Source organism: Abramis brama (genome assembly GCF_963993115.1).
Source record: "Abramis brama genome assembly, chromosome: 12".
Classification (NCBI taxonomy): Eukaryota; Metazoa; Chordata; class Actinopteri; order Cypriniformes; family Leuciscidae; genus Abramis; species Abramis brama.
The window spans coordinates 15,887,027-15,902,765 of NC_139974.1; the positions used below are offsets into that span (position 1 = coordinate 15,887,027).

The following is a 15,739-nucleotide window of genomic DNA, read 5'->3' on the forward strand; positions in this document are numbered from 1 at the left end:
CATGATGAAAGTGACCAATCATAAGAGGGTCAGTGCCCTCCTTGGTTTCCGCCCCCAAATTGTCAAAAGTCATGTAGACTCGAGGGAGCAGTCAGCTGAGCGAGCAGAAATCCCCTGCGCGAGCAAAACAGCATTCCGCGAGCAGAAGCCCGCTGCGCGCGAGCAGGATTCCACTGTACAAGCAGAGTTAACCTATGAGAGTATGCCAGGCGCTCGCTCGAAGCTACCTGTACACCTCTCAGTTGTTGAATTTGTGCGCAAGTACTTTTATCATGCCAGCTGAAGGTTCATTTTTGCGCGTGTGAAATAACATAATGTGCTCGTGAGCATGTCTTACACGCTCATAACTTTTGACTAAAAAATAACGCCATAGAATGTGTGCGTGAGACGGCTCGCGGTGACTGGTCGGAAAGCAACGCGTAGTCTGACATATTTCTTGTCCATCCACGACATGACAAGATTTTTAGGAGTCAAAATCGTGTAATTTGACACCGTGACTATCGTAACAGACACAAAATTCTTGTAATCTGAACCAGGCAGATCATCGTGAATCATCTTACCCAAACATTGGAGTGTCCGTGCCCAACTAAGGCAGAGGCGGTGAATGCCAGATGCCAGTGAACTGAACAATGGTATAATGATTCAGTTCGACTCCCAAGACAAGACGATGCTCACCCGACTGGCCAATAGGAACGTGGAACGTGGAAAATGTTTTCACACTGATAGCAAAAATATATATTTGAGAGTTTTTTTCAAAGTATTTTGAGAGAGATTTTTTTTTCTCAGAAATAATTTTTAAAAATTCAAATTGATATTTTTTTTTTTGTTCTATGAGAAAATACTTTCTCTCAAAACTTTTTTTAGTCTCAAATATTATTATTTTTTGCTATTGGTATGAAAACTTTTTCTCTCAAATATTTTTTTTTTTTCTCTCATGAAATGCTTTTTTTGCTATCAGTGTGATAACTTTTTCTCTCAAACTTTTTTTTTTCTCTCAGATCATTTATTTTCTCGCATGTAATAAAGACACAATTCTCTCTCCATAAATGTCTGCTGGTGTGGATTTGCTGGTGGGAATGACAAAAGCTGGATAAGACTTGGACTTGCTGATACTGCAAGTTAGCTAGCACCTAGCAGTCAATTTACACTACTGTTAAAATGTTTGGGTCAGATTAAAAAAAAAATCAGAAAGGACGCATTCAATTGATTAAAAATTACAGTAAAGACTTATGTTGTTTCAAAAAAATCAACTTGAACTTTCTATTCATTAGAGAATCTTAAAAAAAAAAAACATTACATTTTACTTAAGTTATTCTCAATTTCTGACTGATTTGGTAATGACATTTATGAAAGCTACTAATATTAAAAATGTATTAATTTTTAAATTAATGACATTTCTGTTCTGCTAGAGATGTATGCATAATCAATGAAACCTTCTTGGAAGACTTTGTTCTGTAAAATGCAAAAATGTTATGCCAGCGCCCAGCAGGGTGCGGGACTGCAGTTTTTTTGTTCTAAAAATTACAAATTGTACAAAAATACCAAATGAATTGAAAATCTAATAGTACATTTTATGCATTGAAATGGAAATTTAAAAAGTCTGAGACAGAAAAAAAATATGGTATTTATTATAACCAATTACTGTTATAATATTATTATAATGTTGTTTATTATAAATAATTGTTTTTCTTTTTGTTTGTGTTTATTTAAACATATTTTGAGGACTAAATTGTATCCAAAAGTTAGCTAAATCTAAAAGAACATTCTTTTGGGGATGTCCTCATTTGTAAAAGTGTGTGTGTGTTAGGACTCCCTGGCTGCTGAAATTGAGGGAACCATGAGGAAGGAATTGAGTCTCGAGAATCCTGACAATGAAGAACAGAGGTTTTAACCTTTTTTCCCCTTCCCATCACACAGCACATTTTCTTTCATTGGTCATTATCTGATTTTTCTTTTACTCTCAATGAATCTTTGCATTCAATCACAAAATATGCTTTTGTCTCAAGGGTCCGTCATAAGCGTGTGTTTGAGACTGTGAAGAACATCAACCAGTCTGTCAGACAGCAATCTTCTGCTAATTCTGCTACTAACATCCCTGGGTCCAATCAGACGCTGTCCTCCCTTAGCTCCGCCCTATCCGACAGTGATAGCAACAATGCAGCACCTGATAACCGTACACAGAGCATGCTCCAGGAGACCGGCTCCTCAGATGCTGCGTGAGTCTATTATGAGGCTATACTTACAGAGGCTGTAAGCAAATAACTTTCAGTTGACCTGTAGCCAAATCATAATGTAGTCACTGCTTTACTGGGGAAACAATAAATGCATGTTAAAATATTCATGGGTCTGAAAGGTCACTGGTTCTGGCCCACTTGAATGAGTTTGTGGGTCATTCTCAGGAAAATCAAACATTTGAGTTTTACATCAAAATAACACATTTAAAATGTAACTCATGAAGGGGGACATGCAAATGGCTTGATATTTCTGATGGAAAAGTTGAAGCTATCAAATACTGTGACTAGTTCAGCATCCTTTTAACTACACTGTAACAAGTGATCAGTTGACTTAACTTAAAAAAAAAAGTGAGGAATCCCGTTGCCTTAAAATTATTAAGTAAATATACTTCATGCGTAATTGAAAAAATTAAGTTATGTGGAATTGTCAACTTCACATAACTTAATTTTTTCAATTACACATGAAGTTTATTTAGGCCTACTTATTTTTACGGCAACGGGTTTCCTAATTTTTTTTAAGTTAAGTCAACTGATTACTTTTTACAGTGTAAAATGAGTATGACCCTTGTTTTCAATCATACGACTTTCCTTGTTCTCTGACTGCAGAGTGGATGCCTCTGAGAAGCGTTCTGGCTCCGAGGAGCTCAAGCTCGCTCTGCGGCGACTGTCTCTACGTCGACAGAACTGTCTGAGCGAGCGTCTCTTCTTTGAGGGGGAGCGGGGGAGGCGTAATCGGGAGCCAGCGGACAGTGGAGATTATTCAAACAGTCTTGTCCACAGTGAGAGCATCATGTCCCTGGGCGCTTGGTCCAGTCGGCCTTATCTTCCCGACAAGCTCCAGATTGTCAAACCTCTGGAAGGTGACCGAAATACCCAAAATGTCTATCCTAAGACATTCCTGCATTACCGTTCAAGACCACGCCCACCCACTATGATGCTTTTCAATTCACTGTGGGCGCTAATGCATCCCCGCAAACACTCCTACTTTAGAGAGTCCCGCTCCTGGGTAAATTTACACTAGCGATCTGGTTTTGACAAAGTTTTGAAAATGGATAAATGTAAAGGAATAGTTCACCAAAAAATAAAAATTCTGTCATCTAGCCTTTTAATTTTAAAAAAGCTAATTTTTTTTCTATAAAAACTCTACTATGAGGCAATCAAAGAGGCAGGACTTTATTTGTGTTTTATCTATGCTATTCTATGTATGTGAGATGTAAAAGAGTCCCATTAGTCATTTCTATATATTCTAGTGTCTAATATAGTGTATGAAGTAGTGATTTAAATATTGATTTGTCAAATTTGTTGTGAAAGTTCTTGGGGGGGGGGGGGGGGGGGGGGGGGGGGATTTCTGTTTTCTATTTTATTACCACCACCTAATGGACAATAAGTGAAAAATAGAACTTTTGTTTGTGTGATTCTTCATCCATTTTTATTCTGTTTCTGTATTTCTTGTACTTGTATTTTTTCCCTCATTTCTTATTCTGTGTTCTGCACTTTTATTTAGTATATCTTCAATAAAGACATCTTATTCTCACTCTTTCTTTCTTTCCTTCATTTTTTGTTTTTCATTATCACTTCATTGCAGCATTGTTAATATGTGTTTGTTTTCACACTAAGTTGATGTAGCCACTGTGTAAATTACGTTATGAAATCACACATTTCTCCGTCTCAATATCCCTCGTGTCTTTTTTTCCTAGGCTCAGCTACCCTTCAGCACTGGCAGCAGTTAGCTCAGCCTAATCTGGGCGGTATCCTGGATGCTCGACCTGGTGTGGTCCCGAAAGGCTACCGTCCTCTGGAGCTGGAGCTGGAGGAAGTTTATCACTATGCCGACTACGAGGAGGATGAGCCTGGAGATCAGTACTTCCAGAACCTTCCCACCACAACCACATCTAATCCCAGTGTCCCTCCTGCCCATAGCATTTCTCCCTCAGCCTCCCCGTCACCATGTCTCAGCACAGGTCACGCGTCCATAGAGTTCTCAAGTAAGTCAACATGTTTTTGTGTGCTTCAGACAGCTTGCATCCGATGCAAAGATATTTATGTAATAATAAAAATAAATAATACTTGTGTTTCTAAGAACACTTTTTCTTGTATGTATTCAAACCAGAACTAAAAACAATTAATGCAAAATATTTGTATTTATTTATTTAAAAAGAAATCAAGGCTATATCTTTGCCCATTGTCCCATTCATTTCGAATATCAGAATTACAGATTTCTCAAATCAGTATTTTAAATCTATGTATTTGGTCAATAGCTGTGTAAATAAAAAAAACAAACAAAAAAACATTTTATTTTATTTTAAATAAATTATTGATTCATTTAGATAAAATAAATTAATATTTGCTATATCTGTAATTAGTCCTTATACAAAACTATTTGACCTAAATAAATGTAATTTTATTATAAAATATTTATTGATTGATTGAATGATCGATTGATTGTCGATCGCTTAAAACTGTATATTTGCCCATTATCCCAGGCAAACAATTTCCTTTATAAAATGGATAGTTCCAGTCCTTGATTCTGATTGCTTGACTCCGCTCCACGTCGCGCCTAACAACGCCCCTTAGCTGTTCTGAATCCACTGTAAAACATTAAATCTAAATCCAAAAGGCTTATTGCTTAAATATATTAAGCTAATAAATAAAAAAATTACAAATGACTGGCACAGCAGACACAGATGAGCGACTAGCACAGTCATTGGCTGTGCTGCGGCAACTGCACGTACTTATGGCGAGGCGGCTCAGACGCGCAAACCAATCAGGCCGTTTTGCGCCCTGGGACGTCAGAGCCCGCCAGAATGGGCGTGGCTTATGTCTTTATAAGCATCCATTCTTAGCCAAGGAATTCAGATTTGATCTCCTTCAGCGAACTCTCCACTTCGCTGACCTCCGGAACTAGAAGCCTCTTTGCCACCGTCGAAAAGCCTTCAGTGGGACAAGCCACCTTCCTTGCAGTTCTGAGGACGCCGGCATCCATTTTCCTGGACGCCGCCTTCAGCCCGCTCTCCTGCTGTGCCATCCGGCGAGCTATATCCTTTTCAAAAGCTAATATAGTGTGTTCGCTGCTGCGACGGCCGGGTCCCTATCATGAAGCTGTCCAGCCCCAGGTTTCATTCAGCCCACGCTGGAGGTGTTCTAAACATAGGCGGTGTGCCCTTTACAAAGTGTGCAACCCTGCATATGAAACGGGGACCCCGACCCAAGATTGTGTTGGACCCCGAGCCTCTAAAACCTTCCTAGCCACGGCGCTGGAGGTGTAATAAATGTAGGTCGTGTGCTCACTATAAAGTACGCACCCCTGCACATAAGCACTGTTCCCACAGTATCAAGCTTTCCCCCAGCTCACACTGGAAGTGTAATAAATGTAGTTTGTGTGCCCACTATGAAGTACGCACCCCTACACATGAAAAATGTTCCCACAGTATCAGTTCTCCCCCCCAGCTTGTGCGGGAGATGTAATAAATGTAGGTTGTGTGCCCACTATTAAGTACGCACCCCTACACATGAAAACTGTTCCCACAGTATCAGTTCTCCCTCCAGCTCGCATCACAGGCCATTCCTGAGATTCACCTTCAAGGGGCAGGCTTACCAGTACACAGTACTACTGTTCGGCCTATCACTAGCACCTCGTACTTTTACGAAGTGCATGGACGCAGCACTCACCCCCCTGAGACAGCGGGGAGTGCAAGTGTTAAATTACCTCGATGATTGGCTGATTATAGCCCAATCGGAGGCACAATTGATAACTCACAGATCCTGGCTCCTCAGCCATCTAGAAAGCCTGGGTCTCAGGATCAATGCTTCCAAGAGTACACTGTCTCCCAGCCAGAGTATTTCTTTCCTGGGTACAGTAATAGACTCTATACAAATGAAAGCGCGCCTTACATCAGAGTTCGCCCTCACCATTCAACCAACGCCTAGCGGCATCTTTCAGAGAGATTTCAGAGGATGTTGGGTCTTATGACCTCGGCATCATGAGTACTCCAGCTTGGACTACTGCACATGCGTCCTCTCCAGCGCTGGCTAAAACCCTGTGTACCGACTCACACGTGGTGGTCTGGCCACTTACAAGTCAGAGCGAGCCAAGGCTGTATCAAAGCCCTGGCTCCCTGGAAAGCAGCCGACTGGTATCAGTCGGGAGTGAGTATGGGTGTGGTTTCAAAGAGAAAAGTGATCTCGACAGATGCCTCTAACCTAGGTTGGGGGGCCCTTTACGAGGGCAGGCCCATCTCTGGCCTATGGTCAAGCACGGAGAGGTGCCTACATATAAACTGTCTAGAGATGAGAGCGGTTGCTCTATCACTGAAAGCTTTTCTCCTGTATCTAAAAGGCCACCACGTCCTGGTCCGGACGGACAACATGGCAGTGATGTCCTACATAAATCGCCAGGGCGGTCTCAGGTCAAACAACCTGTATGCCATGGCCAAGAATCTCATTCTATGGGCTCAGCACAGCCTGCACTCGCTGACGGTGGCGCATGTGCCAGGCATTCTGAACCAGGGTGCCGATATGTTATCCAGAGACAATGTTCCCCCAGGAGAATGGTCTCTTCACCCACAGACAGTTCAGCTGATATGGGGCATCTTTGGCGAGGCAGAGGTCGACCTCTTCGTCTCAGAAGACAATGCTCGTTGCCAAACATTTTTCACAAAAAGCTAGCCCACGACTGGCCGAGCCACCCGCTGTATGCATTCCCTCCGGTCACGATGCTACCGCAGGTCATCGAACGGATCAGGGAGAGCAAGTGTGCAGTGATACTAATAGCCCCTCTCTGGAAGACCCAGTTATGGTTCTCTGAGTTGGCACAGCTGCTGGAAACAGCCCCATGGAGATGCTTCTGAGGAGAGATCTCCTCACACTGGCGAACGGGAAAGTCTGGCATCCCCGTCTTGACTTGTGGGCCCTTCATGTATGGCCCCTTAACGGGTACCCGGGTGTTCCCCGGAAAGGGTGCTAAAAACCATCACTGAAGCAAGAGCACCTTCGACTAGGCGCCTCTACGCTCAGAAAGGGGTGGTATTCTCTGGCTGGTGCGCAGCACGGAGCCTGGACCCCTACTCGTGCGAAGTATCAAGTGTACTCGCCTTCTTGCAAGAGCTCTTGGATGCGGGTCGCACCCACTCCACGCTCAAAGTGTAAGTGACGGCCATAACAGCATCTCACGCTCTTGTGGCCGGACAATCACTAGGAAGAAACAACCTCGTCTTGCGTTTCCTTAAAAGGGCAAGGAGGCTAAACCCTCTGCCATCCACATTTATGAGGTTTTATAATCTGGAAGTTCCCGCTTTGCAAGCGAGGGTTCTTTCAATATAAAAGTGTAAGCACAAACCCCCTAAGCCATAGGGCTCGATACATATCTGGTCCTGGCTGAACTCGAACTACAGTTCTTACCGTATACATATATTATAAAGGACTTGGCCCTGTTATAGGCCCATTCCTTGGTTCCCTATGCGAAGCTCGTCTGGGGACTGGCTTCAATTTGGATTCATAACTTTACTTTTCTATGGGCCTCAGGCATCTTGCCTTGGTCTACAGTATGGAGCGAAGTTTAAGCATGCACAGCGTTTTGAAGGGGGTTCCCATAGCGTAAGCTAGCCTTACGCAATAATCTCGGTTCCCTGAGATGAGGGAACGAGTATTGCATAACCCGCCGTGCTACTGTGCTTTGATCAGGGGATCGCTTCAGTCGATATAGCCTGAATTCCTTGGCTAAGAATGGATGCTTATAAAGACATAAGCCACGCCCATTCTGGCGGGCTCTGACGTGCCAGGGCGTGAAGCGGCCTGACTGGTTTGCGCGTCTGCGCCGCCTCGCCATAGGTTTGTGCAGTTGCACTGCATTTAAAAAAAATTGGCTTCAATATTCTCGAGAAAAGGAGTTTTCCCATAGCGTAAGCTAGCCTTACGCAATACTCATTCCCTCCTCTCAGGGAACCGAGGTTACATTAGTAACGGAGACGATTTGCCCATTGTCCCAGGCAAACAATTTCCTATAAATTAGGCTTTTCAGGTACACATTTCAGGTAACAAAATTACACATTTCTCAAATCAATATTTCAAATCTGTGTATTTGGTAAGTAGCCATGTAAATTAACATGTCCCTTGTTTATTTAGATAAAAATAAATGAAAACTTTGCTTTGTTCTCAGCTTTTGTACCTTTTTCAGTGTATTTCCCAGGCAAATGCATGGCTCATACAAGTTCGACCTACACCTTCACCACCTGCAAAATCCTCCATCCTTCTGATGAGCTCACAAGGGTGACCCCCAGGTAATGTACTGTTCTGTAACTGAGACAATAATTGTCAAGCCAATCAGCACATAATGTTCTGCTTCTCTGTCCAGTTTAAACCCCATCCCAACCTCGTCCTGCGTGATTTCAAGCAGTCTGCGGTCGACGCCTGCTGTCACGCCCTGTACTCCTCGCCGAATGAGCCTGTCCCAGTCACAATCCTTCACCAACTTGCGGGACCCCACAAAAACCTTCAGCACATCTTTGGGGCTGGTGCGACTCCTGCAGGAGAGGGGCATCTCTGCCGCCGTGTACCAGCCTCAGAGCTGGGACAGAGGAAGTGGAGGAGTCCTCTTTTCCACCTCAGTTCTTCCTCCGCCACCTCACGACCCCCACCGCCCCAATACCCCACCCAATTCCCCCACCCGTCTCACTCCTAGCCCGGGATCGGTGGTTTCTGATTCAGACACCTCTATGCCTTTCTCTTTCAAAAGCCCATCATATGAAAACTTTTTGGCTTCCAAACCGGCACGGTCCATTTTGAAAGAGGTAGCAGGGGTGTCCGGAGCTCAGGCTAAAGACTGTGAGAGCCAAACTGATGTCAGTATGTATAATCTCAATTTGGTTGATAAGCTGAAAAGGTTGGGTTTGGCAAGCCCTGGGACTTCTGGGGCAACAGGGGGTGGGATTCCAAGGCCAGGCCCACTTATAAGTCATCTTGGTGCGCTACGAAGGGCAGGGTCCCCCTTTAGTCCACTAAACGAAGGGATGAGGAGGAATCGGAGCTATCCTGCTATGGTTGGGGCCAGTATGGCGATGAAGGGGCCCGGCCCTCAAGGGGATGAAATGTTACTGACTCCTAAACTACCTAAGCAAACAAGTCTCAAATAAGTTATGCATAATAATGAATCATACAATCAATAGATAGGACACTAAATTACTAATACAGAAGTCATAACTTAATAAACATAACATAGGCATAGTCATAACAAGTCATAACATAACAAAGACACACTAACTTAAATAATTCATCCAATTTATTTTTGAATCTGTCTTCATTTGCTCACCCTCATTCCAAACATGTATAACTTTACAAGATATATTATTTTGAAGAATATTTTAGCTGTTCATACACTGAAAGTCAGTGGGATCCAAAACTATTGGACTTCATTGACTTTTATTGTATGGACAAAAGCCAAGACATTTTTATAAACATCATTACACAGTCATTTGCTCTGTCACAGTCACATCATTTCCAACATTTGGAAGGACATGAGGGTGAAAAAATAAAGACATCATTTTCATTTTTAGGTGAACTATCCCTTTAAAAACAGGCATACACACATAAGTTTGAAGTTTCTCCACTCTTAACTCCCTGAATTGCTCTGTAAAATCGAATGCGATATGTTCCTCTACCGATTGTGCTGATTGTACATAACCTTTGACCTCACTTTCACTTCCCAGTGCACATGCAGGAAGGAATAAACCATCAAAAAAACAACTGAACCAGAAAATCTACAGTCACATGTATGATTCGATCACTATGAATTAGAACTAAGTTATCACATTTGACGTGTAGTTTTTGGAGCTGAGGGTATTTCCAGGATATAATAAAATGTATTGATTCGGAATCAATGGTGTTCTGCCCCTGCTTTGGGCAACTATAGAGATGTGTTCTCCCTGGATGCCTGCTGGTTTTGAAGGGTGGCATTTGAGGCTGATGTATTGATGCTGGCAGAGAGAATGTCTAGGACAGGTTTAACTACTCACCTGACCAACTCTCTTTTCTTCCATTTCTCAGTTTATATCTTTTTTAGAAGATAAATATTTAATAAAGTAGTGAACATTGTAGCTTTTGATTCGATAAGTGGAAGAATAAATTGAGGGTTGGCTACATGGATAGACTGATTTCAGGAAGTGCTGCTGTATACATATGAAATTCTACATATGGTTCCCTTTCAGTTGCTCACATTCGACGTTGACGGCGTAATTAGTGATCCCAATTACATCAACGTTACGTCTCCAGCTCCCTCCTTCAGGGAACCAGGGTTACATTAGTAACTGAGACGTTTTCTATGATAAAAAAGCGAGTGCCTGTATTTTAGTCATCTGTCATGTCTTTACTGAACGATTAGGAAACATTTGAAAAGCTGGAGAGCACTGTAAACTAGAATGAGCACTGAGCACTTGTGTTTAATTGCAATTTTATTGTCTTTATTCATTTACCTTGTTTTTTCATGTTATTAAAATGTGCACTTTGACGTTCTAATGTGCTGTTTAACACCCACCTGTTTCATAAAGTTTTTGAGATTTAGTTGTTCTTAGCTTATGGTCTTACAAGGGCAAACGCTGTTAGATTAGTGAATAAGCTTTAATGTTTTTTTATTATTATTTTATTTTCTAATTAAAATAAATGCAGAGGGAAAAAAAATTACGCTTCTGGTCGTTGATGTCCATAACTGTCACCTAGAGGGCAGTGTCCTCACACATTTGTATTCCTTTCCTTGTCCTCCCACTGATAACCATTACAAGTGAAGTAGCCTACCAGTTGTATGTTTTTCTCATGATAAAAAAATCTAAAAGCACATACATAATTGTTTGAAATTAGTTTTTATTATTCAGTACAAATATAAATTATGACTACATATACATTTCTTAACAATTTGACTTTGAAAAAGCTTACATTAAAGGGGTCATATAATGCCATTTTTGTACAAGCTAATATGATTCTTTAGTGTCTAAATTAAAAGTTTGTAATATACTTTAATTAAAAATTCTCATTAGTATTGTAAGAAAACACTAATTTTACCTGGTCAAAAACAGCTCTGTTTTCAGCACGCCGTTATGCAGCTTTGCTGACTTCTTCGCTGTTTTCTCGCTTTTTGCTCGTGGGTTTCTCTATAGAGCTCCCCCTACAGCTTCAGAATAGATATTTGACAACACTGTCGTTAAAACTCGTTGGCTCGTCCCATCATCTCCCGCTGGTCATGTGCATTTGTTTTCAAAGAACCCGGCGAACGCACAGAGCCATGTCCACTGAGGTATGTATAATACACAGAAGGCTAGCATATAAATGTTTAGATAGTATATATGTGCAGTGCCGTAAAGCAGTTTGTTACATCGCGAGCAGGGCCGTCGCTAGTGGGGTGAAAGGTGGTGACAATTATAGGGGCCCCCGCTGCTCAGAGGGCCCCACAAAATCCAGCAGTTATACTATATAGGCCCCTGTTGTATGAACAATAATATTTATATCGGTTGTATGCCTGAGATTTAAATGAAAACCACAAAAACATGCAATTTGGTTAAATATTTTTTCCAAATATCTGCTTCTCTTACCTCCCTAAAAATGGTTTAGTCCGATCTAAAGTATTTATTAATTATTCAGTCAGTGACAAACATCAGATGGACCCAATAAGATTTTAAAGGGTTAGTTCACCCAAAAATGAAAATTCTGTCAGTAATTACTCACCCTCATGTTGTTCCAACCGCGTAAGACCTTCGTTCATCTTCGTAACACAAATTAAGATATTTTTGATGAAAACTGAGCCCTGTCTCACTCCTCCGTAGGCTGCTATGTGACCGAAACTTGCTGGCCCAGAAAAGTTATTAAAGAGATCGTTAATATAGTCCAAGTGACTCCAGTGGCTCAATCTTAAGTATATCAAGCGACGAGAATACTTTTTGTGCGCAAAAACAAACAAAAATAACAACTTTATTCCACTATTCATTTCCTTCTCTCTGGACCTCTAGTTGGTTCGCGTAGTGTTTTTGCGCAGCGCGTCTGTGTTACACGTCACCACGTAGGCTCACTATTGGCCGACGCCGGTCATGTGTGTGATGCGTGATGACGTGCAACACAGACGCGCAGCGCAAAAACACTACGAGGCCCAGAGAGAAGGAAATGAAAAGTGGAATAAAGTCGTTATTTTTGTTTGTTTTTGCGCACAAAAAGTATTCTCGTCGCTTGATATACTTAAGATTGAGCCACTGGAGTCACTTGGACTATATTAACGATCTCTTTAATAACTTTTCTGGGCCAGCAAGTTTCGGTCACATAGCAGCCTATGGAGGAGTGAGACAACTCTCAGATTTAATCAAAAATATCTTAATTTGTGTTCCGAAGATGAACGAAGGTCTTACGCGGTTGGAACATCATGAGGGTGAGTAATTACTGACAGAATTTTCATTTTTGGGTGAACTAACCCTTTAAGTCCCACCCCAGCTCGTGAACAGAACCAATCAGAGTTGAGGCGGCAGGTCCTGAAGTTAACGATGAACTTGGTGGAAGAGCAGGCGACTAACTGACTGAAAATTTCGGGGAAAAGAAAACATAAATCAGGGCACCAGAAGCGCCATGAAAAGAAGGAGAGGGAGGCCAGGAGAGTTGTTGTATCCCAGTCGATCAAGACGTTAAAGACAGGTTGTTTTGTTATTTCGCTGGGAATAAGAAAACTATACCGTCTACAGTCTGCCGGGTAGGCTATTGTCACTTTTCATTATCGGCGCGCACCACAGTCGACCGAATGATTACATGGTCAAATTCCCTGTCTTTTTACACTATTGTAAAAAGAGTTGAAAAAAATTTGACACCAGTCACGACGCATTTCATTATTCACCTGACGTGCCAGCTGATGATGTATTTATTACATCAATAAAACACGAATACAAGCGGTGAGTCAAATGCACGTTGGATGCATCCACTGCACTTGGATGAATACATTTATTAGCTTTATTTAATAATATTACCAGTTCCATATGATCTTTATTAAAAAATAAGACAATAAATTATTTTATTTGTAAAATTTGACTGCATTCTTGTCAATTTCTAAATGTTTAGGACTTTTTGATTTATGAATTATAACAGACTGATTAAAAGAAAAAACATTATTTTGCTGTTACTTTTTTTTAAATTGGTTTTATTATTTAACAATTTCTTGCTTTTTTAAAGTTTTTATTTGTTGTAATTTTTATATAAACATTTAACTTTAAAAAAAATTTTTTACAACAACATCACCATCTTCTGTTATATGTGGGCCTCCATGCTCATCTATTTACAGTATATGATATTGGTGGAGGGTGGTGGGGGCCCACATCAATATTTTTTCAGGGGGCCCTGAAACCTCTAGCTACGGCCCTGATCGCGAGACCTGATATCACGCGATACTTCCTGATGCTGCGGCCGGCGGCCCGCCGGCCAAAAGTTGCAAGGGTGGTTTTTCGTCTCACAGGCGCTCCAGGGGTGCGAGAAGACCACCATTCAACCCGAAAACAGTCATATAACCATTCCAATGACTCCGAAGCTGTTCGGTTAAGATAAAAAAGTTACTTAGATCACCTTTAAGTGCATGCGTCTTTAAATGATAATGAGCTTTGCTCACCCCGCCCCTCTGATCTGTGCCTACTAGGGGTGTGACGAGATCTCGTATTACGAGATCTCGCGAGATTAAAACGCGACGAGATTTCTCGTCGAGGTGAAACTTTGTCTCGTGAGTTGTTGTGATGTCAGCGTGATGGAGAAATTAGTATTGAAGATGCCCCTGCCACTTTTAAATCATTTGTGTGCCGGGCCAATCACACACACACTCCGCGCGCACACACACACACACACACACACACTCACTGTCCCTCGCTCACTCACTCACTCGCGCGCACACACGCACACTCACTGTTGCTCGCACTCTCACTCACTCGCGCACACTCAACCCGTCGTGGAGGACCGTTAAAATTAAACATGCTAGTCTTTCTGTCGTGATGTCCTGAAGCATCGCAGACACGTAGGTTGTCGCCCACTATGACACACTATATGAAATGAAACGATCGAATCTTGCGTCCCGACGCCCGTTGTCCTTTACGAATCTCCACGAAACGGATCGTGCCAAAATCGCGCTAAAATAGTGTAATCTGAACCAGGCAGGTAATAAACATTTTTGACCTATCGCGCAAAGAACCTATTAAAGCACTAAGACATGGGAACAGTGTAGCTAACATTCACATATCACAAGTCATATCGACATCGCAATATTAAACAATGTTATTGCACATCGCAGCTTTTCCTCATATCGTGCAGCCCTAGTTACTGCCCAAAGGTCTCAACTGCTGCCAGAAATCGTCGACATGCTTATATTCTTGAAAAAGAACATGACCATAATCTTAGTCTGTTCTGTGTAGTTAATTTATCTCTTTTTCATGCTTGAAGAAAAAATCTGTTTCTGTTTGAACTTGTAGTTTTGAGAGAGCAGTACTTTGATTATGGATACACACTGTTTGCATTTAAAGTGTTATTTCAGTTATTTTATTTATATTTTTTTATGTTCGATTTGTGGAAAGGAGTTAGATTTCTCATATGAAATCGTACAGGGGAGAAGCCAGACGGTAGAGTTTATAGCAAAACATTTTGCAGTGTTTGCATGTCCTTTACTGCATAGAATTCATTAAAATAGAAGTAAAATAACATTCATTACAAGTTAATTTCAAAATGCACCTAAATTGTTTTGCATTTTGTGATTTTCAGTTGAATAAAAGACTATTTTCCATTCATATATTTCATCATTGAGGATTTCTTAAAAATTGTGTAAAAATCTCGTCTTGTCTCGTTCTCGTGAACCCAATCTCGTGTCTCGTCTCGTCTCGTGGAGTAAGCGTCTCGTCACACCCCTAGTGCCTACACTGTTTGAAATAATAACACAATAACCATAACGCGTTGTTCATTATAAACGTGGGATTATGAATTATATTGAGAACGTCGTACATAGAAAACATGCTGTAATGTAATTTTCTGAGTGTAAACCTTAGCCATATTCATCGTGAAGCGTGCAGCAAGGTTTGCAAATGTGCAAAGATTAATATATATTAATATAAAGGTTAATAAAACATTACACTCACTTCTTCTGGAGGTTCAGCAGGAACACGTTGGTACCGATCCGTTTTTTCTCGTTTGTAAAGCTGTCTGGTGTGAAATGATTCATGCAAACATGAAAGTGATCGTGGGGAATCCCCGTGAGGGAATCCCCGCGTCAATCCTTTGGGCATATCCCTTCAAAAACAAAACTCAGCCACTGCGTCTTCAACGGTTCGGATTTAGGAACATCAAAATGACTGCTGTGTTCCTTATTACACCGAAGAACAGAACAGCACAATCGCAGACGCCATTCTGCTCATAGACAGCTCCAGTGAGGGTATCAACAATGACGCGCGGACTATGATTGACAGCTCGCTCACGAGCGAGGGCGGGTCTGTGTTTAAACGCTGCTGTCAATCACCAATCGTGGG

At 41.6% G+C, this 15,739-nt stretch overlaps 1 protein-coding gene across 4 annotated transcripts in view; it reads left to right on the forward strand.

Moving 5' to 3' along the window:
* Positions 1-10,757, forward strand: part of trak1b (trafficking protein, kinesin binding 1b) — a 79,740-nt gene extending 68,983 nt beyond the window's left edge. For 3 of the 4 annotated variants that reach the window (XM_084131913.1, XM_084131914.1, XM_084131915.1), the window contains exons 10-15: positions 1,808-1,884; positions 2,007-2,216; positions 2,841-3,094; positions 3,932-4,219; positions 8,407-8,509; positions 8,584-9,500. In XM_084131913.1, the coding sequence (XP_083988039.1) occupies positions 1,808-1,884; positions 2,007-2,216; positions 2,841-3,094; positions 3,932-4,219; positions 8,407-8,509; positions 8,584-9,361 (1,710 nt within the window). In that variant the 3' untranslated portion in view covers positions 9,362-9,500. Of the gene's footprint in view, positions 1-1,807; positions 1,885-2,006; positions 2,217-2,840; positions 3,095-3,931; positions 4,220-8,406; positions 8,510-8,583 lie in introns of all 4 variants that reach the window. The other variant, XM_084131916.1, reaches the window with a different exon arrangement.
* The last annotated feature ends 4,982 nt before the right edge of the window (positions 10,758-15,739 follow it).